The sequence below is a fragment of the Pseudophryne corroboree genome, chromosome 4, assembly GCF_028390025.1.
Source record: "Pseudophryne corroboree isolate aPseCor3 chromosome 4, aPseCor3.hap2, whole genome shotgun sequence".
Taxonomy (NCBI): Eukaryota; Metazoa; Chordata; class Amphibia; order Anura; family Myobatrachidae; genus Pseudophryne; species Pseudophryne corroboree.
In genome coordinates this window covers 313,616,677-313,643,035 of record NC_086447.1, presented here as the reverse complement: position 1 = coordinate 313,643,035, position 26,359 = coordinate 313,616,677, and the positions used below count along the sequence as shown (strand labels likewise).

The window sequence follows — 26,359 nt, the reverse complement described above, 5'->3', positions numbered from 1 at the left end:
AGTGTGATCTCTCACTGCTTCGGCAGGACGTCCAGCGCATACGAGAGAGAGTGGGAGAGGCAGAAACCCGTGTCTCGAATCTGGAGGATATGTGCGGTCCTATGAAACAACTGTCAAAGTCAGAAAAATATCTCTATGCACACTATCATATTTGCACCTCACACAGGTCCGTGCTGCGCATGCGTACGCTCTCCCGTACGTGCGCATACTCACAGTCGCGGGCACCCGCAGGCGCACGGTATGCGTATTTACGGTAGAGTTTATGTGATCGTAGCGTGCGACTCAATCGTTACATATTTTCACTATATAATGTATTTTGTAGATCATGGTCCCTTTGATAGATTCTGAAAGTTTGGTTAATATAGAATGTTCATGAACAGAGAAATCCCTCTTTGTTTGATACGAAAGGTCAGACAGGAGTAATACAGTGGTGTTTAGTACCCATCGGAAGAGTATTTAAATAGCAATATTCCGGTGTTGATTTGGAGCGGATTAATCGCTCGTGCGAATAGTTATGGACATAAGAAGTTTATGTCCATTTACTATTATTTGCTCTTACTTAGTCATGCGGCGGGAAACCCAGTAGCCCACCCACCTGAGCTGTTGGAAATAGTCACAGCCCACCTGTATGAATCAACCTATGACCTTTTGTTATAATGCGAGGAGGAATTCCTGTGTCCAATGAACAATGAGATTGTAGGGACCATTGAATTGTATTGTGTGTGGGGCATAAATAGACAAGCCGATCACATCCAGCTCTCACTCTTCAACGGTTATCATTGCTGAAAATCGGGAGCTGGATGTCCAGAGGCGCATGCGATCGTTTCCCCTAGTGCGTAAGTGTTTCTCCGCAACCATATTGTTCTTACTGTTATTGTGGGCCATTTCTCTCTCTCTCTCTCTCTCTCTCTTCTCCTCTTTCTCTTTTATTTTTCCCTTAAAACGTAATTGTATTGTATTGTATTTCCTGTGTAGTTATCTGGTTAGGTAGTCTATGTTATATTGTAGTGTATGATTTGTATTTGTATTAATTCTTTTGCAAGTATATCATTCATAATATATATATTAGGCGTTGGACCCTGAGCACGGTATCTGTGTATTTCTTATAGTGTTAAGTATTCTCAGAGCGTCGGTGACGCTCAAACAGCTTTTGAGTTAATAAGGTTATACTGTGTTGCATTTACACTCTATCATTACACTAAGGTTTTACTGCACAATACACTGTTTATGGTTTAGATCCAAAGGTTTAACATTGTTAGCGTCAGCGCCGCTGGTGATCTCCTCGTGGTCCCGAGTGTCCGCTACGCTATAGCGAATCATTACGTTAGTCAGCAGCCAATAGCGTGCCTGCCTGTGATCTCTTGGCCGTGAGCGAACGTGACGCTTGAGCGTCTCGACTACGGCTAAGCGATTGCTACGCAACGTGCGTACCCTTACGGCACTCCATACGTAAATAGCGTACAGTGTTCTTAGACCTCATAAAGGGTTTTATAGAAGATAAATATTCAGCTTTATCAATTGGCGGCTCGCCCGTCCTTCACATATCTGCACTAGGTAATTTCAGCAGACATTATCCAGCAGCAAAGGGCGGGAGGTCATATTCCTCGTAGTGCTGTTTGGATAAGCGTCTGCTTCGCTTAGTAAAGGGTGCTGAAGGAATCCGGGACCGGAGGTAAGAACAAAACGATAGTGTCTTTTTTTTAAAACTGTTTATTTCTGTCTTGCGTACACACGCACGCATATCTGCATTTCTTTTCATTCGTGTATTTTCATATATCACTCTCCTGTTTGCCATTGTATAATTGATAAACGTACTAAGAGAGATTTGCCGCTATTTCATAGTTAAAGAGTAAAGGTAATACAGTTAAGGTATAGAAATACACACAGCTCTACCTAAAGGTAAAAGGAGAGATTGGTGTGGTGTGCGGTAGATGATCGAGGATCATCTACATTGATAAAACGTGTTAGTTGTGTTACGGTGGACAAAGACTGGTGTACACGTGTCTCTAACAAAGGGAGACTCGCGTACGCAAAGGCCGACGCACGCAGCGTAAATTACGCAACGGAGCATCTGGGTACGCCCACGTAACTCAAGTCACACGATAGTGTTGATTTTTAAATAACGCAACAGGCGATAAGTAGCGCAAATCTATTTTAAATTCGAAATTTAAATTAACAGATCCTTCTCCTAATTTGTAACACATCTGGTCTAAAGAGAAATTTCTGCGCAGAAATAGAAACAAAAAGTGTACATGTGGTGAGTGAGTGTTTTTACATACATTTATACAATTTTGAGGTTGAACCAAAAGAAATCATTGAGTTCTCGTGAGGTACATACGTGTAAGTGACATGCACGGTGGCTAGGGAGGCATCCTTGGTTAAACATAAAAAAATTGAGCATTAGAGTATAGCAGACCAGGAGGTCATACTGTAACAGACCAGGAGGTCATAGCAGACCAGCAGGTTCAGGTACAGCAGACAAGGAAGTCCGCTATACAGTCCACAGGCACAACACCTAAAAGGGTTGGTGCAACACCCATATAGGCCATACAAGCTCTTGCTGAAGGAATTCGCAGCCGCAATTTTCGATTCCGCTGGTCGCTCCGTACATAAGATTAGTTGCTTATGTGCTGAACGATTGTACCGCACGTAATTGTGTGCATTAGTAAACCTGACCGGTACTATTTGTGTACGAAGGTCATAAACGCTATTTGTACATTCTGACGTGATTTGTGTAATTTTTTATTTTTACAAAGGGAAGTTCGCTGGTCACTCAGGAATTATCCAACATCCTCACCTTTACTGGAAAGAGTAAGTGTTCTGCGGATATCCCTCGCATGTTCCAGTAAACAAAGGTTAATAGGTGCCCTGGGTCGAGTACGCCAGCACCATATCGGTGTGATCAGGTCGTATTGGTCGGCGTGGGCAGAGTGAGTAAGGTGCTCGGTAAACCTTACCGTCAACCTATCGTGAATATCTTGGTTTTTTGTAAGGGTCCGTAACACCTGCAAATTATGGGGGCCAGTTGTTCAGGAAGGGGGCGATCAACCTCGGTTCGGGTTGATTCCATAAACCGACCAGTCGGGTCGGCAAGGTACGTAATGTGTGAAAAGTACGGAAGTCACACAGAAGCTTTATGTGATGAATGGGAGAGAATGACAGTACATGACGGGGAGAAATTCCCAAGAGTAGGTAGCTTCAGCTCAGAAGTGTTAACGAATTTAAGGAGAAGGATATGTCTCATTAAATCAGCAAAGAGACGAATCAAGCATTATGATTATTTGCAGTTGTGGCAACAGGAGGGTGACATACAGAGAGGATTGGCTCAGGCGGCGGGATCTGGCTCGATCAGGAAACTGGTAGCCACGGCCCCGCCGACACCATACATATCAGGAGAGAAATTGGTTGCGGAGAATGACGCACTAAGGTGTAACAAACAAACACTTAGCAACTGTGTAAATGTTAAAGATAATGTTAACCAATTAACCAATGCAAGTATTAACCCGTGCAAGTTGTACCCTGTTTTGAACTTTCCTCAAGAGTGTGATCAAGAGGACGAATCGGCAACAATTTCAGCGCTCTCTCTAGCAGCCACCATAGCAGAAACCACAGTAGGCACAGCTCCACCCCCGAGATTAGTAACAAAGGCCCCTAGCGGAGGGATAGGTGAGGTCGTATCAACGGGTAAGTACGGCACCATACACTATGCTGAAACTATTTCACCACAGCCTGTAGAATCTACACAGAATGAGGTTGTTAGAGTTAATCCTGTTAAGGTAATAGTAGTTCCAAATGGGAAAACAGACACTTCAGGAGTCACTCCTGTTAGGAACATTGCCATGTATAGCCCATTTTCCCGAATGGAATTCCCTGACCCTAGAAAAGACTTAGTTGCCAGCCAAAAATACATCAGAGACCTAGGTAACACGTTAGAGCCCAACAACAAAGACTGGCAGATATTGCTGAGAGCATGTTTACCCCCCAATGTTGACGCAACTCAATTTTTAGCTGACTGTGGATTAGATCAGGATGTACCTCTTACAGAAGTGTACAACAAAGACAATGTAAAAAGAATAAGCTTACAGTTAAAAGAGTATTTCCCAGCGGTAGTTAAATGGAACAAGATATTCTCCATTAAACAAAAGGAGTCAGAAACAGCTACAGAGTATTTTCACAGAGCATTATTAGAGATGGCAAAATACACAGGCATAGAGGACATTAAAACAAACATAAACCATCGAGAAGTAGCAGTATCGGTACTGATGGATGGTCTAAAAGAGTCATTAAAGACTAGGGTACAGACCACACAACCATGTTGGCGAGGTCTGTCTGTGGCTACTTTGAGAGAGGCTGCTATTGATCACGACCGGAATATCACCAGACACAGGGAGTCACAAGGTGATAAGTTAATGTCAGTAAGTATACAGGCCCTGACCACAAAACAGCCTGTGTTAATATCACCAAACCCTGTGGGTAAGTCAAATGTGGTAACATGTTATTCTTGTCACAAACAGGGACACTTTGCACGAGACTGTAGATCGAGAAATATACAAAAATCTTATCAACCCCCTAGACAACGACACGATACACTACATTGGGATCAGGGTCCGCAGAAACGGAGTTATGAGCCACATGCAGGGGAAACAAAAAGATATCCCCCGAACAGAGACTGGCAAGCCTCTGGTAGCTCCCAATTAACTCCATCACAAGTAGTTGCTGCCAGCGGGATTCAGGGAGGTCACCATACCCAATAGGGGTGTGGCCATACCTGTAATCTGCAGCCAGTAAAATTGATTGCAAGCCTTGGAAGTGAACCCGAAGTTGCAATTAATGTAGCTGGTAAATCATTAAACTTTCTTGTAGATACGGGGGCGGCCAAATCAGTGATAAATTCGACAGTGGGCATGAGAACCACTGGTAGGACAATTCCAGCCATGGGAGTAACAGGAGTAGTCCAGCATTACCCTGTTAGCAAACCAGCCGAGATTACAATAGGGCCTTTACATACCAAGCATTCCTTTTTGCTGGCTGCATCGGCACCGACTAATCTCCTGGGAAGAGACTTGTTGTGCAAAATGGGGTGCGTCATTTATTGTACTCCTGAAGGTGTATTCTTGGACATACCTGAGAATCATGCTCAGGAAGTGCGAGACATGTTAGACTCCCCGTCAAAATTAATGTCACATACCATTATGACAAATAGGACTCCATCCCAAGTAGAGGAAATGACATCCCAGATACCAGAGTCACTTTGGACTAAAGATGGACAGGACACTGGATTAATGGCAAACGTAGCTCCGGTAGTTGTACAAGTAAAAGATGGTAGGATAGCTCCAAAAATCCCACAGTACCCTCTGAAGCCAGAGGTGGAGTTAGGAGTTTACCCAGTAATAGAGCGCTTGCTACAACAGGGCATTCTGGTAAGAACGTCCAGCACTGCCAATAGTCCCATCTTCCCTGTGAAAAAGAGTGGGGGGAGGGGTTACCGGCTAGTGCAGGATCTAAGGGGGATTAACAAAATAGTTGAGAGTCAGTTCCCCGTAGTGCCAAATCCAGCTGTCATCCTAATGCAAATCCCTCCCACTGCGAAATTTTTCACTGTTATTGACCTCTGCTCCGCTTTCTTTTCGGTACCTCTGCACCCTGACAGCCAATATTTGTTTGCATTTACATACAGAGGAGTCCAATACACATGGACTCGATTACCACAAGGATTCATAGATAGTCCAAGTATATTTTCCCAGGCTTTGCATGATTGTTTACAGTCTTTCCAACCAGTGAGTGGATCAGTATTAATACAGTACGTGGATGATCTACTACTGTGTTCTGATTCATTGGAAGCATCCCTGAAGGATACGAAACAGCTCCTGTTTCATCTTTCAGACACAGGACACAAGGTTTCCAAAGACAAGTTGCAATTATGCCAAACTAAGGTAAAATATTTGGGACACTGTCTAACACAAGGACTGAGACACCTGACCGCTGATAGAATTCAAGCAATTAGAGACATGACTCTGCCACAAACCCAGCAACAGATCAGAACGTTTTTAGGAATGTGTGGGTATTGCCGTAACTGGATCCCAGGGTTTTCCATTCTAGCGTTACCCTTGCAGGAGATGGTCTCCTCAAACAAACCTGATTGGATTTCGCATACAGACGAGTCTGAGACAGCATTTGAGAGACTTAAACAGTGCCTAACGCAGGCACCAGCATTAGGTATGCCAGACTATGGGAAACCCTTTGAACTATACGGAACAGAAAGTGCTGGTTGCGCGGCAGGCGTACTAACCCAAAAGCACGGTGATGCCAGCAGGCCAGTAGCCTATTACAGCGCTCAGCTAGACACGGTAGCGCAATCCCTCCCCACATGCTTGCGAAGCGTTGCTGCGATAGCATTGCTAGTAACGAAAAGCGAAGATGTCGTGCTAGGTCACAACCTCACAATTCATACACCACATGCAGTGTCAGCCTTGCTGAATTCTGCCCAAACCAGGCACGTCTCATCAGCGCGGTTTACAAGATGGGAATTGGCACTAATGGCCCCCGTAAACATCACCATAAGGAGATGCAGTGCATTAAATCCTGCAACATATCTCCCAGGTGTGCCTGGACAGGCACAAAGGGTGGAGGATGAGAGTGGTGGGGAAGGAGGATTTAATACAAAGGAAGACACACATGATTGTATGGAATATTTGACCCAAAATTTTACCGCAAGGCCTGACATCCGTGACAACCCACTGGAAGATGTAGAACTTACGTTCTACACGGACGGTAGTTGTCATAGACAGTCAGACTCGGGAAACTTGTGTACTGGATACGCAGTCGTAGATGACCAAGGCACCATAGAAGCGGAACCGCTAGGCCCACCTCACTCAGCCCAGGTTGCTGAACTGGTCGCCCTAACCAGAGCATGTGAATTGGCGAAGGGCAAATCAGCCAATATCTACACCGACTCTAGATACGCATTCGGGGTAGTCCATGATTTCGGAACCCTATGGCGCCTCAGAAATTTCATGACGGCAGCTGGTACACCGGTAGCGCATGCAGCTCACATAAAAAGGCTTCTAACAGCGATACAGGAACCCGACAGAGTGGCTGTTATCAAATGTAAAGCACACACATATAGCCAAGACCCAGTATCACTTGGTAACAGCCGAGCAGATGAAGCTGCTAAGTTAGCAGCTGCTACCCCCAGACAGACAGACACCACACAACTGATGGTATTTAATACCATCAACACACAGAAGTTGTGTGAGATGCAAAATTTGTGTTCCACACAGGAAAAGGCAGTCTGGAAGGCAAAAGGATATGGCCAGGAGTCCTCAGGACTCTGGACGGATGGACACGGTAAACCAGTGGCCCCCAGAGCATACCTTCCATGTTTAGCTGAGGCAGCTCACGGGCTGACTCATCTGGGCAAGGAAGGGATGTGCAAGTTGGTAAGAGCATATTGGTGTGCCCCAGGATTTTCATCTCATGCGAGTAAAAGAGCAATGTCATGCCTTACCTGTTTGAGAAAGAACATCGGAAAGGCAATACCTACAGAACCATCTCATATCCCACCTGCCGGCGGCCCTTTCCAGGTAATACAGATTGACTTTATTCAATGACCCCCTTGTCGAAATTTGAAATATGTACTTGTTTGTATAGATGTTTTCTCAAATTGGGTCGAAGCATTTCCGGCGGCCACAAATACCGCTATGTTTACTGCTAAGAAAATTGTGCAGGAATTTGTATGTAGATACGGTATCCCTAGAATAATTGAGAGCGATAGGGGTACCCATTTTACAGGTGATGTCTTTCAAGGAATGTGTAAATTGATGGGAATTGATAGCAAGCTGCACACTCCATACCATCCACAGGCGAGTGCGAAAGTAGAAAGAGTGAACAGCACTATTAAAAATAAACTGAGTAAAGTGATGGCAGAGACAGGATTGACACGGCCAGAAGCTTTACCCATTGTACTGTACAGCATCAGAACCACTCCCAGGTCCCCTCTTAATCTGTCTCCCTTTGAAATCTTGTTTGGTCGACAACCGCATGTTATGATTAACCCTCAGGATGATTTGAAGTGTAACAATGAAGTGACTGTAAAATACTTGATTAACATGAGTAAACAGTTAAGGAATCAAAATGATAATCTGAAGTTAGTGATTCCTGATTTACCAGATCGTAATTGTCATGACATTGAACCTGGGGATTATGTAATGATACGGAATTTTCTACGCTCAGGTTGCCTTATTGACAGATGGGAAGGACCATACCAGGTCTTATTGACTAGCACTACAGCATTGAAGGTTGCTGAGAGAGAGACTTGGGTTCATTCGTCCCACTGTAAGAAGGTTGCTGATCCAGAGAGGTCCCGTGATAAGGAACAGACGGTAGAGGTTGTATCACTGGAGTGTCTGTTCCAGGAGGATTGAGGCGGCACCTGAGCATTGAAAATCACAAGACCAAAAGCAGTTGTCGATCCCCTGTTCCCTTTTATTGTTTTTCTCCAACTTCCCATCCCCTCTCCCTCAAATTATTTTTTTCCCCCTTCTCATTCTTCTCCGTTTCCTCCTACAAGATGGACTTGCCCCAAGAGGCTGTGATCCGGATTTTCCTGTTGACCATGATGTTGACCAGAGCAGTCTGTTCCGGCGAGAGTACCATGGAGGTCGAGAGAGGTTCTGGAATGGGTTCTGATGATAAAAGATGGAGGCGTAACGTTCCAAGAACAACTTAACCAACAAGTAAAGGAGAGTATCAGAAAACGATCCGATAGCATTGACAATAGAAGGAATTGTGAAGGATTGTTAGCTGAAGAAAACTGTATCTGTAGGCTCTGTAACAACGTAGTGGAGGATGGGTGCATTAAGAAATGCCAATCCAGTTTTAATATCCATATGGACCGGCATCCATTGAGTGACTATCACTCCTTAGTGGGTAGTGTGTTAAATAAAACAGATTGTTGGGTATGCTCAAGTACCTCAAGGTCATAGCAAATCAGGGCTAGTACCATTTCCTTTAACGTTAGGGGAGGTACTTGAGTTAAGTGGTGGGAGACCGGTGGACAGGAGGTTTAATATCTCCAGCCCTCCTAGTTTGAAGCTCCACCAATACCATGTGGATAGGTCCCTATTATGTTTTAACATCTCCAATCCCCGAAAGCCAGGAAATTGGGAAGTATCATGGAGTAACCAAACCATGACCTTTTCGCATAGAGCAGATAGAATGCCTACAGATACAGAGCTTATACGCCACATAGCCAGTAGAGGAAAATCTTTCCGATATAGGTATACCTTAGGAAATAGGATTACGAGAGTTGGAGAGGTATCACCAGGATACTGTGCACATATCGTACAACCTGATACGTGTACTAAGCAGATGGAAGAATTAGGGTTAGGAGATTTCACATGGAAGGTGTGTAATATGGTTATGTCCTACTCCGTCCCATATGTTCTCCCCGATGATGCATATTTCATATGCGGGAGAAAGGCGTATAAGTGGCTTGCCCCAAACTCTGAAGGATTGTGTTATATTGGAAAAGTACTGCCTGAAGTAATGACTGTATCACATGACAAAATGAAAGACATACACCGTGTTGCCCAAACTCCTTATACTCACACCCATTACGAGCACATAGTTAAACGGCACCTGATAGAAAGAACAGAGCATCCGGCCTCTGACATGATCCATGAATCCACCGGGATTCAGTTTCTAATCGCGTTAGACATCACTCGCACCACCAGAGGAGTGCTGAATTATAAATACATATCTGCGCTTGCAAATTTGTTAGATAATATCACTGAAATGTATGATGACACGTTTAGGTATACTGGAAGAGAACTTCAAGCTTATAAAACAGAACTGGTACAGCATAGAATGGTTCTTAATTACCTCACAGCAGTGACAGGCGGATATTGTGTCACACTGGCAACACAATACGGCGTGAAATGTTGCACATATATTACGAATAGCACCGAGGACCCGGTCGAGGTCATAGACCAAAAGATGGACGATATTCTCCAACTGAAGTGGGAATTTCGCAGGAGACACAATCTCACTCTTGCTGCTGTAGGTAATGAGCTGACTGGTTGGGTGTCATGGTTGAACCCGCGAAATTGGTTCTCTGGTTTAGGAGAGTGGGCTCAAGGAGTCATAATGGATGTTGGGAAGTTTCTCCTATGTATCTTAGGTGTTGTCATATCAATTGGTTTGATATTTAGATGCGGTCAGGCTTTAATGAAGTGCAATCGTCGTACTAGGGTAATGAGTTTAAGGAGTGAGGAAACTGTAATTCCCATGGATCTGATTTATGACCCAAATGTAGAAACAATGATGTGATGAAAATGCGATTTCTACGGTCCGTTTCTTTCACCTGTTTTTCCGTTTCCTCCAAGGTAAAAAGACCCACTTGGACGAGGAATTTGATGAGCCGATATACAGACAACAGATGGATTAAAGAAGAAGTTTTGACAACCTGATGCACAGATTTTTGATGAACTTTGCCATAGATCCCCAGTTTCCCTAGAAATTTTAAAATTACGCTAGCCCAACACTTTTGTAAATCTATGGACATTGACAGCTTTTGCTCGCACCTTATGGGCAAAAGCACAAAGACGACTGCATTCAACAGACACCAAACAAGACCTCAATCGACGAATGTACATTTACCTGACATAGAATACCACCGCATTTACCGTAATTATGTCTTTTCTTCATTTCTACAACCCTCAGGTAATGACACACATAGTCGATAGGGAATACAGGCACAGATATCAGCAATCACATATCTCCCCCATTCATGTATCATCAACTAAAATGTGCTCCCCCATTTTGTTACAACCAAAGCCGAAAAGAGCTCGGTAAAGTTTGACAGCCCATCCACAGACCCGTACCACGGGATAAGAAGGAATTCAAATGTATACTTCGCAATACCTCGAAGCTTGATTTAAAACACGTACGGCACGATGATACATGACCCCCAAGCACGGATTCATACACACATGCTTCTGCTATCTCACTAGGTCATACCTTTTTTTTCCTACCTTCTCCTCTCCTCCCCTACCCAACCATGTAAATGTATTAACCCCTGACATATATTTTTCTCTTTTTGAAATGTTTTAGAAGGTGGCAGTTATTGTTGACTGCCAAAGGGTGGACTGTCAAAGTCAGAAAAATATCTCTATGCACACTACCATATTTGCACCTCACACAGGTCCGTGCTGCGCATGCGTACGCTCTCCCGTACGTGCGCATACTCACAGTCGCGGGCACCCGCAGGCGCACGGTATGCGTATTTACGGTAGAGTTTATGTGATCGTAGCGTGCGACTCAATCGTTACATATTTTCACTATATAATGTATTTTGTAGATCATGGTCCCTTTGATAGATTCTGAAAGTTTGGTTAATATAGAATGTTCATGAACAGAGAAATCCCTCTTTGTTTGATACGAAGGGTCAGACAGGAGTAATACAGTGGTGTTTAGTACCCATCGGAAGAGTATTTAAATAGCAATATTCCGGTGTTGGTTTGGAGCGGATTAATCGCTCGTGCGAATAGTTATGGACATAAGAAGTTTATGTCCATTTACTATTATTTGCTCTTACTTAGTCATGCGGCGGGAAACCCAGTATCCCACCCACCTGAGCTGTTGGAAATAGTCACAGCCCACCTGTATGAATCAACCTATGACCTTTTGTTATAATGCGAGGAGGAATTCCTGTGTCCAATGAACAATGAGAATGTAGGGACCATTGAATTGTATTGTGTGTGGGGCATAAATAGACAAGCCGATCACATCCAGCTCTCACTCTTCAACGGTTATCATTGCTGAAAATCGGGAGCTGGATGTCCAGAGGCGCATGCGATCGTTTCCCCTTGTGCGTAAGTGTTTCTCCGCAACCATATTGTTCTTACTGTTATTGTGGGCCATTTCTCTCTCTCTTCTCCTCTTTCTCTCTTATTTTTCCCTTAAAACGTAATTGTATTGTATTGTATTTCCTGTGTAGTTATCTGGTTAGGTAGTCTATGTTATATTGTAGTGTATGATTTGTATTTGTATTAATTCTTTTGCAAGTATATAATTCATAATATATATATTAGGCGTTGGACCCTGAGCACGGTATCTGTGTATTTCTTATAGTGTTAAGTATTCTCAGAGCGTCGGTGACGCTCAAACAGCTTTTGAGTTAATAAGGTTATACTGTGTTGCATTTACACTCTATCATTACACTAAGGTTTTACTGCACAATACACTGTTTATGGTTTAGATACAAAGGTTTAACATTGTTAGCGTCAGCGCCGCTGGTGATCTCCTCGTGGTCCCGAGCGTCCGCTACGCTATAGCGAATCATTACGTTAGTCAGCAGCCAATAGCGTGCCTGCCTGTGATCTCTTGGCCGTGAGCGAACGTGACGCTTCAGCGTCTCGACTACGGCTAAGCGATTGCTACGCAACGTGCGTACCCTTACGGTACTCCATACGTAAATAGCGTACAGTGTTCTTAGACCTCATAAAGGGTTTTATATAAGATAAATATTCAGCTTTATCACAATCTATTTCCACGGTAACCCAGCAAGTAACATCCCTTCAATCCAAATTACTAGACATGGAGGGTCGGCTGCGTAGAAATAATGTGCGATTTGTGGGCCTGCCGGAGAAGGAGGAGGGCTCCCAGCCTGAGGTCTTCCTGGAGTCATGGCTTAAGGAACTGTACGGCGCTGAATCCTTCACGGCACAGTTTACGGTGGAGCGTGCACACCGGATACCATCTCGTCCTCTACCTCCTGGCGCCCCTCCGCGCACCTTCATCGCCAAATTTCTGCATTATAAGGACCGTGACTCGGTCCTCCGGTTGGGACGCACAAAAGGCCCCCCTTACCAGAAACGGGGTTACCGTGTCTGCTTTTCCTGATTTTGCCGCGGAAGTCCAGAAGGATCGAGCCCAGTTTATGCCTATCAAGAGGCGCCTCAGAGACCTGAACGTCTCCTACTCTATGCTATTCCCCTCCTGACTCCGGGTGGTAGCGGACGGGGAAACCAAATTCTTCAATTCCCCTAGAGAGGCGGCCCAATGGCTGGACAGATATGCTCCGGGAGCGCGCCAGATGGCCCCGGATTGAGGCCCTGCACTGTCTAATGATCGGTTGGGACCACCAGAGGCATCTACCCATTGTCCAGGGAGCCCCCCCTTGGCGTTGGTGGCTCAGGACTTTTCTTTCTCTTGATCGCTTGACTTTGGTTAAGGGTTTTGTTTTGTATTTAGCCCTTGAGAGATAGAAACGATAGTTTGGGATTTAAGTATGCCGAAGTTAGGGGTGGTATACGGGGAGGGGGGGAGAGTTCAGCGAACAGCTTGTTGCTGTGCCTTACACAAGTTTTTTTCTTTCTATAGTTTGTTATTTTTCTCATGCTTAAATTTGTTTTGGAGTACATTCATTTTGATGTGGGAAGTATGTCTGATGCATTGGATACTGTCGATTAAGAATCAGGGATTGAGTAGTATAGCACTGTTATTACCCTCACTAACAATTTCCAGGAATATTCGCTGGACTGTATCTTTAGGTTACTACATAGAATATTACCAGATCTATGGCTAATTTGAAATTTCTGACATGGAATGTTCGAGGTTTAAATAATAAGATAAAGCGTTCCTTAGTATTAACTACACTTTCGGAAATATGGCCCGGATGTTGCATGTCTCTGCGAGACTCACTTGGAGGGGAATAGGTTACTGTCACTTAGAAGACCCTGGGTGGGCTGGGCCTATCACGCTTCTCACTCCTCTTCCTCCAGGGGTGTGTCAATCCTGATAAAGAAATCGGTCCAATTTGAGCTGGTATCGGTCAAGACTGACAAATACGGTCGATTTGTGTTCCTTGAATGTAGACTAAGTTCCCAACCCTACTACATACTGGCGGTTTATATCCCCCCCCCCCATTCTCGTACGATGTACTACAGCAAGCCGCTTCATTCATAGCCTCCTCTCCGGACACCCCGGTAATCTGCTTGGGTGACTTTAACAAGGTCATGAATTTAGCTTTAGACAGATGGCGCTCTCCGCAGGCTGCTGGGGTCCGCTCTAGTCCTACTAAATTTGCTGATTTTCTGAATAATTTGCAGTGGGTGGATGTGTGGAGAGCTCGGCACCCTACGACTAGACAGTTTTCATGCTTCTCTGGCACGCATGGTTCGTTCTCCAGGATCGATCTGACCCTACTCTCCCCCGTTCTTCTCCCTAGGGTGGTTGACGTCCAATACGAGGCCCGGGGTATATCTGATCACTCCCCTATGGTGTTGACTCTCGCTATGGTGAGCCAGAGGGGTCAATCTTATTGGAAACTGCATCCTTCCTGGCTGCTGCAAATAGGTGACTGCTCTGACCAGGTGACTCAGTGGGAGGGATACTTTACTGACAATGTAGGCTCGGCCCCCGGAACAGTGGTTTGGGATTAATTTAAGGCATTCCTAAGGGGAACGTATATTAGACGTATTTCTGCCCTCAAAATGTCCTGCAGGGAGAGAGAGCGAGCCCTTGAGAGTGACGCCAGGGATTTGGAATCTAGATACTTGGTGGATGGCACCCCTGCGCTGAAGGTACGCTGGCTGGCGGCCCAGTCGGCATGGGTGGCTCATCTGTCTGATAAAAACTCGCGCTCGCTTCTATTTCAGGCTACTAATATTTACATGCAGGGCGATAGGCCAGGTGGCCTGTTGGCTCGATTGGTGCACAGTGACCGCCCAGGTTCTACAATTGCTCAGATGACCGGTAGCGATGGCGCCCTTGTGAACACCACGCCGGAAATTGCGCAGCTATTCCGCTCCTACTATGCTGAGGTCTACAGTTCACAACTGGTAGACTCGACATCAGACCTCTCCGCTTATTTAAGTAATATTCCCCTACCCACACTCCCCCCGGAGGCCTCTGAGATGCTGGAGGCACCCTTAACTCTGGAAGAGGTAACGGCGGCTATTGGCTTGTCTCCCAGCGGCAAGGCACCGGGCTATGACGGCATCCCCTCAGAGGTATACAAGACCCACATTGATTTCTTCGGTCCTAGGCTTCACGCCCTGTATTCTGATATTTTTGTTAATGATCAACTTCCCCCTCTATGGCGGAGGCGATTATTATAGTGATCCCGAAGCCCGGAAAAGACCCTAGATCCCCAGAATCCTATAGACCGATATCATTGATTCCCACTGACGCTAAGATCCTGGCAAAGATTTTAGCAGTTCGACTCAACACCGTAATTACTTCCATTATCCACTCCGACCAGACCGGCTTTATGCCAGGGATGTCCACTTCTATTAACCTACGTAGATTATATACCATCTTACAAATCCCATATGACTTCCCCTCTGACTCGGTAGTGGTCTCACTGGATGCCGCCAAGGCATTTGACAGTATCGAGTGGTCCTATCTATGGGAGGTCATGACAGCTATGGGTTTCGGGCCTAATTTTATAAAATGGATTAAATTGCTTTATCAGCACCCGACTGCCAGGATCTCAGTGAATGGCTATATCTCTCCCTCGTTCCGCCTGTTTCGCGGGACCAGGCAGGGATGTCCTCTGTCCCCAACCTTGTTTGCCCTGGCCATCGAACCCTTGGCCTGTCTAATAAGGTCCCACCCAGGCGTGGTGGGCATTCATACCGGCCCTCGTGAGGATAGGATTGCCCTTTACGCTGACGACATGCTGTTGTTTCTGCAGGATTACACCAGGTCTATGCCTACAGTGTTGCAATTGATTGAGGAGTTCGGTGTATATTCAGGCCTTCATATTAACTGGTCTAAGTCCTCTATTATGCCTGTGATTGCCCCCCCCCCTGCTGCTCCTAAAATCTCCCTACCGCTATGTTGGACGGCGAAATTTAAATATCTTGGGATTCAGGTAACCAATGACCCCTCTGACTTTACACCTTTGAACCTTGATCCGATCATGCAACAAATTACTCGTAAATCCAAGACTTGGTGTAAGCTTCCATTGACTGTATCTGGCAGGGTCAGCCTCGTAAAAATGATAATACTACCTAAGATTCTATATGTGGTTCTGCAATCCCCTGTATATATTCATCCATCCTTCTTTAGAAAATTGAATAGTGTCCTGTCTTCTTTAATATGGGCTAGCAAACGTCCTAGAATACAACTGAACACTCTCACCAGGCTGCGCAGCGACGGAGGTCTGGCCTTGCCAAACTTTCAGATGTACTACTATGCCGCTCAGCTGTCTCATATTAGTGCATGGGTACAGGATACTGGCGTCACTTCTCTACACTGGGTATTTGTCCAATGCTACTTCCCCGACTTATCCCCCCTGCAGGTGTTGCTGAGTGGGAGCTTGGCCCGGTTCCTCCCTCCTCTTATATACCAAGCCATGAAGGTGTGGCAGGCACTAAAAATTCTTTTGAAATTTGATGGATTGGACCCGGACACCCCCCTCTGGTATTCTAAATGGCTCCCTGAACTGTATGCGCTCGAGGGGAGGGAAGTTTGGGCCCCTAAATCAGTGATTTCCATAAATCACCTTTATACGGATAATACGCTCAAATCCTTCCAACAACTAAAAGATGAGTTTAATTTGCCTAACTCCTATTTTTTTTAGATACCTCCAGCTCAGACATGCCTTGCAGTCCCAATTCGCCAATTCCCCCCCTAAAATTATACCATTTCCCATTAAGACCTTTGTAAGTATGCTGGGTCGAGTTAAGATGATTTCCCATGCTTATGGTTATCTACTCGCCAAACTCCATATAGATCCTTTGACACGTCTCCGTGTCAAATGGGAGCAGGATCTGGGCCCCATAGATGAAGAGAACTGGGCCCTTGCTTTGGAAACTCCGTGCACGGTTACCAAATCCATCAGGTATCAACAGATACAATACTTCCTTTTGCATAGAATATATATGACCCCGGCCAGACTGGCCAAATTCGGGACGGGTCGTGTGGGTGACTGTCCTAAGTGTGGGATGACTGCAGGTACTTTTTGGCACCTCATTTGGGATTGTCCGGTGCTGCGGGCTTTCTGGGCGGGGGTCGGATCGATTCTGGGGAACACAGGGGTGGACGAGGCCATGCTTACTCCGCAATTTTGCATCCTGGGAATGGGTAGCTCTGACTTTGTGTCTGGTCCAGAGGGCCTATATGCTCGCAACATATGTGCAATGGCGAAGGTGAGCATTGCGAGGCTATGGATGGCCCCTAAGGGCCCTACACTCCCCGCTCTTAAGGCACTAATAAACAACACCGTTTTTAAGGAACGATACATTTATATGAAACACAATGCCCCCGCTAAATTTGAAAGAATTTGGTCTCCATGGCTGGAATCCATATACTCCGTCCCAGACCCTACAACTTAATGGTGATAGGGTTACTAACAGGTCCTGGATTTGCCAAGTTATGATCTTCTAGGGCCATAGGCTTCCCTCTCACCCAATGGGTTGTGAATGAGAGAGTGGCTCTGTGCCCATCTGGACAGGGTAGGATTTAGAGTGCTAGTATCCCCCAATGCGTCCTCTTCCCCATAATGTTTTTTTGTCTCTTTGTTTTTTTAATTTTTTTATTTCTGGGGTTCTCTGTGTTTGGTTTCTGATTGTTTTCTTCTCTTTTAAAGGGTTTTACTCGGACGGATTGTCCATAAGAGTTATATTTGAGGGGGGGGGGGGGGGGGGAACAAAACAAAGTATAATGTGATTTCATGAATACCAGAGTGTACGGATAATGCAAAATAATGGTATATATAACTGTACATTCCTATGCGCCTATGAGCAAATGACATAGTTTGAAAATAAGTCGAAAGTGAATGCTGTTCCCCGATGAGGACATGTCATTACGTGTTTAATGTGTTCCTGTTATGCAATGTCTGTATGCAAACTACTCTCCTTCGAAATAAAAATACTTAATTTAAAAAAAAAACACCAATACACTTGCTTACCTTGTTGAAGTACATAGCCATCATGTACAGGAATGGCTGTAGTATGTGTAGAACCACTATCCAGAATTAGACCCGTAGATCGACCGTTAGCAAATCTATTTCCAGGAGTGAAGGAGCCATTTTAGCAATATGCAAATGAACTTGGTTAATAATTATGTAATTGTTAAGAAATATGCTGTAAGAAACAGTAGCCTGATTTTCTGAACTGTGTCACTATGGTTTCATGAAGGACTGGTTCTGCCTAACAAATATTTTTGAAGCGGTACATTTGAAACTAGATTTTGGCTGTGCAATAGATGGGGCATACTTGAATTATGCAAAAATGATCAATACCAGTCTGGTACATAAGAGGAATGCTAGCTCTACTGTGAAATTTGTACATGAATACAAAACTGGTTGAAGGATAGAAGACATAGGGAGATATTCAACTGTTTTGCACCTTCGATCTGTTGTCTAAAGTGATGGGAGACCACGGGGCGGAATTCGATTTTTTTCTCGTGCTAACGAATAGTGCCATTTGGGCACCCAAATGGGTCACTATTCACACACTTCAGACCATCACCCTCGAGGGCTGCGAACTGAAATGCAGGCGCCGGCAGCCATCACGCCCGAACAGAGCAACAACTGAAATGCTCTGTTGGGCGCCACAATTGAATTTCACCCAAACAGTTGTAAGTGGAACATATTCCGTCTCGGCTAAAGTTATTAGTGGTGAGCCCCTGTCCTTTAAAACCTTTTTATTCCCTGATACTTAACCAAATAGGTACATTAACAAAGAGCAAGGTGCTGTTCTGCTATATGAACATTTAGCAAACCTAAATGTAATGTGGATAAATCAAGTTTTGCGCCTAGGTAATGTTAATACATAAGCAATTTACACAACATATAAAATAAAACTGCTGAAAGAAAATGACTAACAAGTAAATATAACCAGAATCCGCTACATAAATGAGTAACAACGCTGTGCAGGTGTTTCGAGAATCCTACTTTAGTTCAGTTGAAATTTGGTCTACAAATCTGAAGTGAAATTATAAATGAAAATAAAATCATTACCCAGACACAAGAAAATGTAAGTATGTAAAAAGGATACGCAGTAAGAACTGCAGTTTTGCATAGGAAGAATGCTGGAATATTATAATGCTCAAACATCAGCTCAGTCAACTTCTCCCGTTTCGCCCTAGTATTCCACTAAAAGGAAGAACATTTCAGTATTAAAGAAAAAAATAAGAATTTACTTACCGATAATTCTATTTCTCGTAGTCCGTAGTGGATGCTGGGAACTCCGTAAGGACCATGGGGAATAGCGGCTCTGCAGGAGACTGGGCACAAAAGTAAAGCTTTAGGACTACCTGGTGTGCACTGGCTCCTCCCCCTATGACCCTCCTCCAAGCCTCAGTTAGGATACTGTGCCCGGACGAGCGTACACAATAAGGAAGGATTCATGAATCCCGGGTAAGACTCATACCAGCCACACCAATCACACCATACAACTTGTGATATGAACCCAGTTAACAGCATGATAATAGAGGAGCCTCTGAATAGATGGCTCACAACAACAATAACCCGATTTAGTTAACATTAACTATGTACAAGTATTGCAGACAATCCGCACTTGGGATGGGCGCCCAGCATCCACTACGGACTACAAGAAATAGAATTATCGGTAAGTAAATTCTTATTTTCTCTGACGTCCTAGTGGATGCTGGGAACTCCGTAAGGACCATGGGGATTATACCAAAGCACCCAAACGGGCGGGAGAGTGCGGATGACTCTGCAGCACCGAATGAGAGAACTCCAGGTCCTCCTCAGCCAGGGTATCAAATTTGTAGAATTTAGCAAACGTGTTTGCCCCTGACCAAGTAGCTGCTCGGCAAAGTTGTAAAGCCGAGACCCCTCGGGCAGCCGCCCAAGATGAGCCCACCTTCCTTGTGGAATGGGCTTTTACAGATTTTGGCTGTGGCAGGCCTGCCACAGAATGTGCAAGCTGAATTGTACTACAAATCCAACGAGCAATAGTCTGCTTAGAAGCAGGAGCACCCAGCTTGTTGGGTGCATACAGGATAAACAGCGAGTCAGATTTTCTGACTCCAGCCGTCCTGGAAACAAATATTTTCAGGGCCCTGACTACGTCCAGCAACTTGGAGTCCTCCAAGTCCCTAGTAGCCGCAGGTACCACAATAGGCTGGTTCAGGTGAAACGCTGAAACCACCTTAGGGAGAAATTGAGGACGAGTCCTCAATTCTGCCCTGTCCGTATGAAAAATCAGGTAAGGGCTTTTATAGGATAAAGCCGCCAATTCTGACACACGCCTGGCCGAAGCCAAGGCCAACAGCATTACCACTTTCCATGTGAGATATTTTAAGTCCACAGTGGTGAGTGGTTCAAACCAATGTGATTTTAGGAACCCCAAAACTACATTGAGATCCCAAGGTGCCACTGGAGGCACAAAAGGAGGCTGTATATGCAGTACCCCCTTGACAAACGTCTGAACTTCAGGAACTGAAGCCAGTTCTTTCTGGAAGAAAATCGACAGGGCCGAAATTTGAACCTTAATGGACCCCAATTTTAGGCCCATAGACACTCCTGTTTGCAGGAAATGCAGGAATCGACCCAGTTGAAATTCCTCTGTAGGGGCCTTCCTGGCCTCGCACCACGCAACATATTTACGCCAAATGCGATGATAATGCTTTGCGGTTACATCCTTTCTGGCTTTAATCAAAGTAGGGATGACTTCATCTGGAATGCCTTTTTCCTTCAGGATCCGGCGTTCAACCGCCATGCCGTCAAACGCACCCGCGGTAAGTCTTGGAACAGACAGGGTCCTTGCTGGAGCAGGTCCCTTCTTAGAGGTAGAGGCCACGGGTCCTCTGTGAGCATCTCTTGAAGTTCCGGGTACCAAGTCCTTCTTGGCCAATCCGGAGCCACGAGTATAGTTCTTACTCCTCTCCGTCTTATAATTCTCAGTACCTTGGGTATGAGAGGCAGAGGAGGGAACACATACACCGACTGGTACACCCACGGTGTTACCAGAGCGTCCACAGCTATTGCTTGAGGGTCCCTTGACCTGGCGCAATACCTGTCCAGTTTTTTGTTGAGGCGGGACGCCATCATGTCCACCTTTGGTTTTTCCCAACGGTTCACAATCATGTGGAAGACTTCTGGGTGAAGTCCCCACTCTCCCGGGTGGAGGTCGTGCCTGCTGAGGAAGTCTGCTTCCCAGTTGTCCACTCCCGGAAAGAACACTGCTGACAGTGCTATCACATGATTTTCCGCCCAGCGAAGAATCCTTGCAGCTTCTGCCATTGCCCTCCTGCTTCTTGTGCCGCCCTGTCTGTTTACGTGGGCGACTGCCGTGATGTTGTCCGACTGGATCAGCACCGGCTGACCTTGAAGCAGCGGTCTTGCTAGGCTTAGAGCATTGTAAATGGCCCTTAGCTCCAGGATATTTATGTGAAGTGATGTCTCCAGGCTTGACCACAAGCCCTGGAAATTCCTTCCCTGTGTGACTGCTCCCCAGCCTCGCAGGCTGGCATCCGTGGTCACCAGGACCCAGTCCTGAATGCCGAATCTGCGGCCCTCTAGAAGATGAGCACTCTGTAACCACCACAGGAGAGACACCCTTGTCCTTGGAGACAGGGTTATCCGCTGATGCATCTGAAGATGCGATCCGGACCATTTGTCCAGCAGGTCCCACTGGAAAGTTCTTGCGTGGAATCTGCCGAATGGGATTGCTTCGTAGGAAGCCACCATTTTTCCCAGGACCCTTGTGCATTGATGCACTGAGACTTGGCCTGGTTTTAGGAGGTTTCTGACTAGCTCGGATAACTCCCTGGCTTTCTCCTCCGGGAGAAACACCTTTTTCTGGACTGTGTCCAGGATCATCCCTAGGAATAGAAGACGCGTCGTCGGGATCAGCTGCGATTTTGGAATATTGAGAATCCAACCGTGCTGCCGCAACACTACCTGAGATAGTGCTACCCCGACTTCCAACTGTTCCCTGGATCTTGCCCTTATCAGGAGATCGTCCAAGTAAGGGATAACTAAAACTCCCTTCCTTCGAAGGAGTATCATCATTTCGGCCATTACTTTGGTAAAGACCCGGGGTGCCGTGGACAATCCAAACGGCAGCGTCTGAAACTGATAGTGACAGTCCTGTACCACAAACCTGAGGTACCCTTGGTGAGAAGGGTAAATTGGGACATGGAGGTAAGCATCCTTGATGTCCAGAGACACCATATAATCCCCTTCTTCCAGGTTCGCAATCACCGCTCTGAGTGACTCCATCTTGAATTTGAACCTCTGTATGTAAGTGTTCAAGGATTTTAGATTTAAAATAGATCTCACCGAGCCGTCCGGCTTCGGTACCACAAACAGCGTGGAATAATACCCCTTTCCCTGTTGCAGGAGGGGTACCTTGATTATCACCTGCTGGGAATACAGCTTGTGAATGGCTTCCAATACCGCCTCCCTGTCGGAGACGTCGGTAAAGCAGACTTTAGGAAACGGCGAGGGGGAGACGTCTCGAATTCCAATTTGTACCCCTGAGATACCACCTGAAGGATCCAGGGGTCCACTTGTGAGTGAGCCCACTGCGCGCTGAAATTCTTGAGACGGGCCCCCACCGTGCCCGAGTCCGCTTGTAAGGCCCCAGCGTCATGCTGAGGACTTGGCAGAGGGGGAGAGGGCTTCTGTTCCTGGGAACTGGCTGTTTGCTGCAGCCTTTTTCCTCTCCCCCTGCCACGGGGCAGAAATGAGGAGCCTTTTGCTCGCTTGCCCTTATGGGGCCGAAAGGATTGCGCCTGATAATACGGCGTCTTCTTATGTTGAGAGGCTACCTGGGGTAAAAATGTGGATTTCCCAGCAGTTGCCGTGGCTACCAGGTCTGATAGACCTACCCCAAATAACTCCTCCCCTTTATAAGGCAATACTTCCATATGCCTTTTGGAATCCGCATCACCTGACCACTGCCGCGTCCATATCCCTCTTCTGGCAGAAATGGACAACGCACTTACTCTTGATGCCAGTCGGCAGATATCCCTCTGTGCATCACGCATATATAGAAATGCATCTTTCAAATGCTCTATAGTCAGTAATATACTGTCCCTGTCTAGGGTATCAATATTGTCCGTCAGGGAATCCGACCAAGCCACCCCAGCACTGCACATCCAGGCTGAGGCGATTGCTGGTCGCAGTATAACTCCCGTGTGAGTGTATATACATTTTAGGATATTCTCCTGCTTTCTGTCAGCAGGTTCCTTAAGGGCGGCCGTCTCAGGAGAGGGTAGTGCCACCTGTTTAGACAAGCGTGTGAGCGCTTTATCCACCCTAGGGGGTGTTTCCCAACGTGCCCTATCCTCTGGCGGGAAAGGGTATGATGCCAATAACCTTTTAGGAATTATCAGTTTTTTATCGGGGGAAACCCACGCTTCATCACACACTTCATTTAATTCCTCAGATGCAGGAAAAACTACAGGCAGTTTTTTCTCACCAAACATAATACCCTTTTTAGTGGTACTTGTATTATCAGAAATATGTAAAACATTTTTCATTGCCTCAATCATGTAACGTGTGGCCCTACTGGAAGTCACATTCGTCTCTTCATCGTCGACACTGGAGTCAGTATCCGTGTCGGCATCTGTGTCTGCCATCTGAGGTAACGGGCGTTTTAGAGCCCCTGATGGCCTTTGAGACGCCTGGACAGGCACAAGCTGAGTAGCCGGCTGCCTCATGTCATCAACCGTCTTTTGTAAAGAGCTGACACTGTCACGTAAGTCCTTCCATAAGCCCATCCACTCAGGTGTCGACTCCCTAGGGGGTGACATCTCTATTACAGGCAATTGCTCCGCCTCCACATCATTTTCCTCCTCAAACATGTCGACACAATCGTACCGACACACAGCACACACACAGGGAATGCTCTGATAGAGGACAGGACCCCACTAGCCCTTTGGGGAGACAGAGGGAGAGTATGCTAGCACACGCCAGAGCGCTATATATATATATATATATATATATATATATATATATATATATATATATATATATATATATATATATATGTATGTATGTATGTATATATATATATATATATATATATATATATATATATATATATATATATATATATATATATATATACCACTATATAATGTGTTTTCCCCTTATAGCTGCTGATATTATCAAACTGCGCCAATTAGTGCCCCCCCTCTCTTTTTTTACCCTTTTCTGTAGTGCAGGACTGCAGGGGAGAGTCAGGGAGACGTCCTTCCAGCGGAGCTGTGAGGGAAAATGGCGCCAGGGTGCTGAGGAGATAGGCTCCGCCCCCTTCTCGGCGGACTTTTCTCCCGCGTTTTGCTGTATTCTGGCAGGGGTTAAAATACATCCATATAGCCCTGGGGGTTATATGTGATGTATTTTCGCCAGCCAAGGTGTTTTTATTGCTGCTCAGGGCGCCCCCCCCTAGCGCCCTGCACCCTCAGTGACCGGAGTGTGAAGTGTGCCTGAGGAGCAATGGCGCACAGCTGCAGTGCTGTGCGCTACCTTGTTGAAGACTGATGTCTTCTGCCGCCGATTTTCCGGACCTCTTCTTGCTTCTGGCTCTGTAAGGGGGCCGGCGGCGCGGCTCTGGGACCGGACTCCGAGGCTGGGCCTGTGTTCGGTCCCTCTGGAGCTAATGGTGTCCAGTAGCCTAAGAAGCCCAAGCTGGCTGCAAGCAGGCAGGTTCGCTTCTTCTCCCCTTAGTCCCTCGATGCAGTGAGCCTGTTGCCAGCAGGTCTCACTGAAAATAAGAAACCTAAAACTAACTTTTTCTAAGAAGCTCAGGAGAGCCCCCTAGATTGCACCCTGCTCGGTCGGGCACAAAAATCTAACTGAGGCTTGGAGGAGGGTCATAGGGGGAGGAGCCAGTGCACACCAGGTAGTCCTAAAGCTTTACTTTTGTGCACAGTCTCCTGCGGAGCCGCTATTCCCCATGGTCCTTACGGAGTTCCCAGCATCCACTAGGACGTCAGAGAAAAAAAAAGAAAAAAAAACTTGACAAAACTAACAGACATTTTTCCTTTTAAAACGAATTAATTTTGAGAGCGTATGGATGAACAATACTTCTAACAAATGAGTCACACGCACAAAGTAAGGCATTGCAGCATTGCTTCAGTTTTGTATGCACCCCATAGAGCAGGGCTGGCCAAACCAGTCCTCGAGATCTACCAACAGTTCACATTTTCCAGACCACCTAGCTGGTGCACAGGTGTAGTCATTCCTAATTAAGATGTGCTGCATTCATTCCTAACTGACAATTCTACCGATCTCTAGGAGGCCTGGAAAACATGAACTGTTGGTAGATCTCGAGGACCGGTTTGGCCAGCCCTGCCATAGAGGATAGAAAACTCAGCAATGTTTTACCTGCTGTACCCACCAGAAACTCACAGACGCACATCTTCTAATGCTCCAACAGAAGACTGCAGATAATTGAATGTGCAACTAAAGGTCTGTTCTATACTGTTATGGCTATAGATATTATAGTGACATGTAAAATAAGAATTTACTTACCGATAATTCTATTTCTCGGAGTCCGTAGTGGATGCTGGGGTTCCTGAAAGGACCATGGGGAATAGCGGCTCCGCAGGAGACAGGGCACAAAAGTAAAGCTTTCCGATCAGGTGGTGTGCACTGGCTCCTCCCCCTATGACCCTCCTCCAAGCCAGTTAGGTACTGTGCCCGGACGAGCGTACACAATAAGGGAGGAATTTTGAATCCCGGGTAAGACTCATACCAGCCACACCAATCACACCGTACAACTTGTGATCTAAACCCAGTTAACAGTATGATAACAGCGGAGCCTCTGAAAAGATGGCTCACAACAATAATAACCCGATTTTTGTAACTATGTACAAGTATTGCAGATAATCCGCACTTGGGATGGGCGCCCAGCATCCACTACGGACTCCGAGAAATAGAATTATCGCTAAGTAAATTCTTATTTTCTCTATCGTCCTAGTGGATGCTGGGGTTCCTGAAAGGACCATGGGGATTATACCAAAGCTCCCAAACGGGCGGGAGAGTGCGGATGACTCTGCAGCACCGAATAAGAGAACTCCAGGTCCTCCTTAGCCAGGGTATCAAATTTGTAGAATTTAGCAAACGTGTTTGCCCCTGACCAAGTAGCTGCTCGGCAAATTTGTAAAGCCGAGACCCCTCGGGCAGCCGCCCAAGATGAGCCCACCTTCCTTGTGGAATGGGCATTTACATATTTTGGCTGTGGCAGGCCTGCCACAGAATGTGCAAGCTGAATTGTATTACACATCCAACTAGCAATAGTCTGCTTAGAAGCAAGAGCACCCAGTTTTTTGGGTGCATACAGGATAACAGCAAGTCAGTTTTCCTGACTCCAGCCGTCCTGGAACATATTTTCAGGGCCCTGACAACATCTAGCAACTTGGA

The 26,359-nt window shown here is 45.9% G+C and overlaps 1 protein-coding gene across 1 annotated transcript in view; it reads right to left on the bottom strand.

Annotated features, from left to right (window-relative positions):
- The window catches only part of LOC134909439 (actin-like protein 6A), a 196,576-nt gene that overhangs the window by 84,083 nt on the left and 86,134 nt on the right, over positions 1–26,359 (bottom strand). The window contains exons 5-6 of the mRNA XM_063916315.1: positions 19,011–19,108; positions 17,921–18,015 (exon numbers count right to left, since the gene is read on the bottom strand). Coding sequence (XP_063772385.1) covers positions 17,921–18,015; positions 19,011–19,108 — 193 coding nt within the window. The remainder of the gene's footprint in view (positions 1–17,920; positions 18,016–19,010; positions 19,109–26,359) is intronic.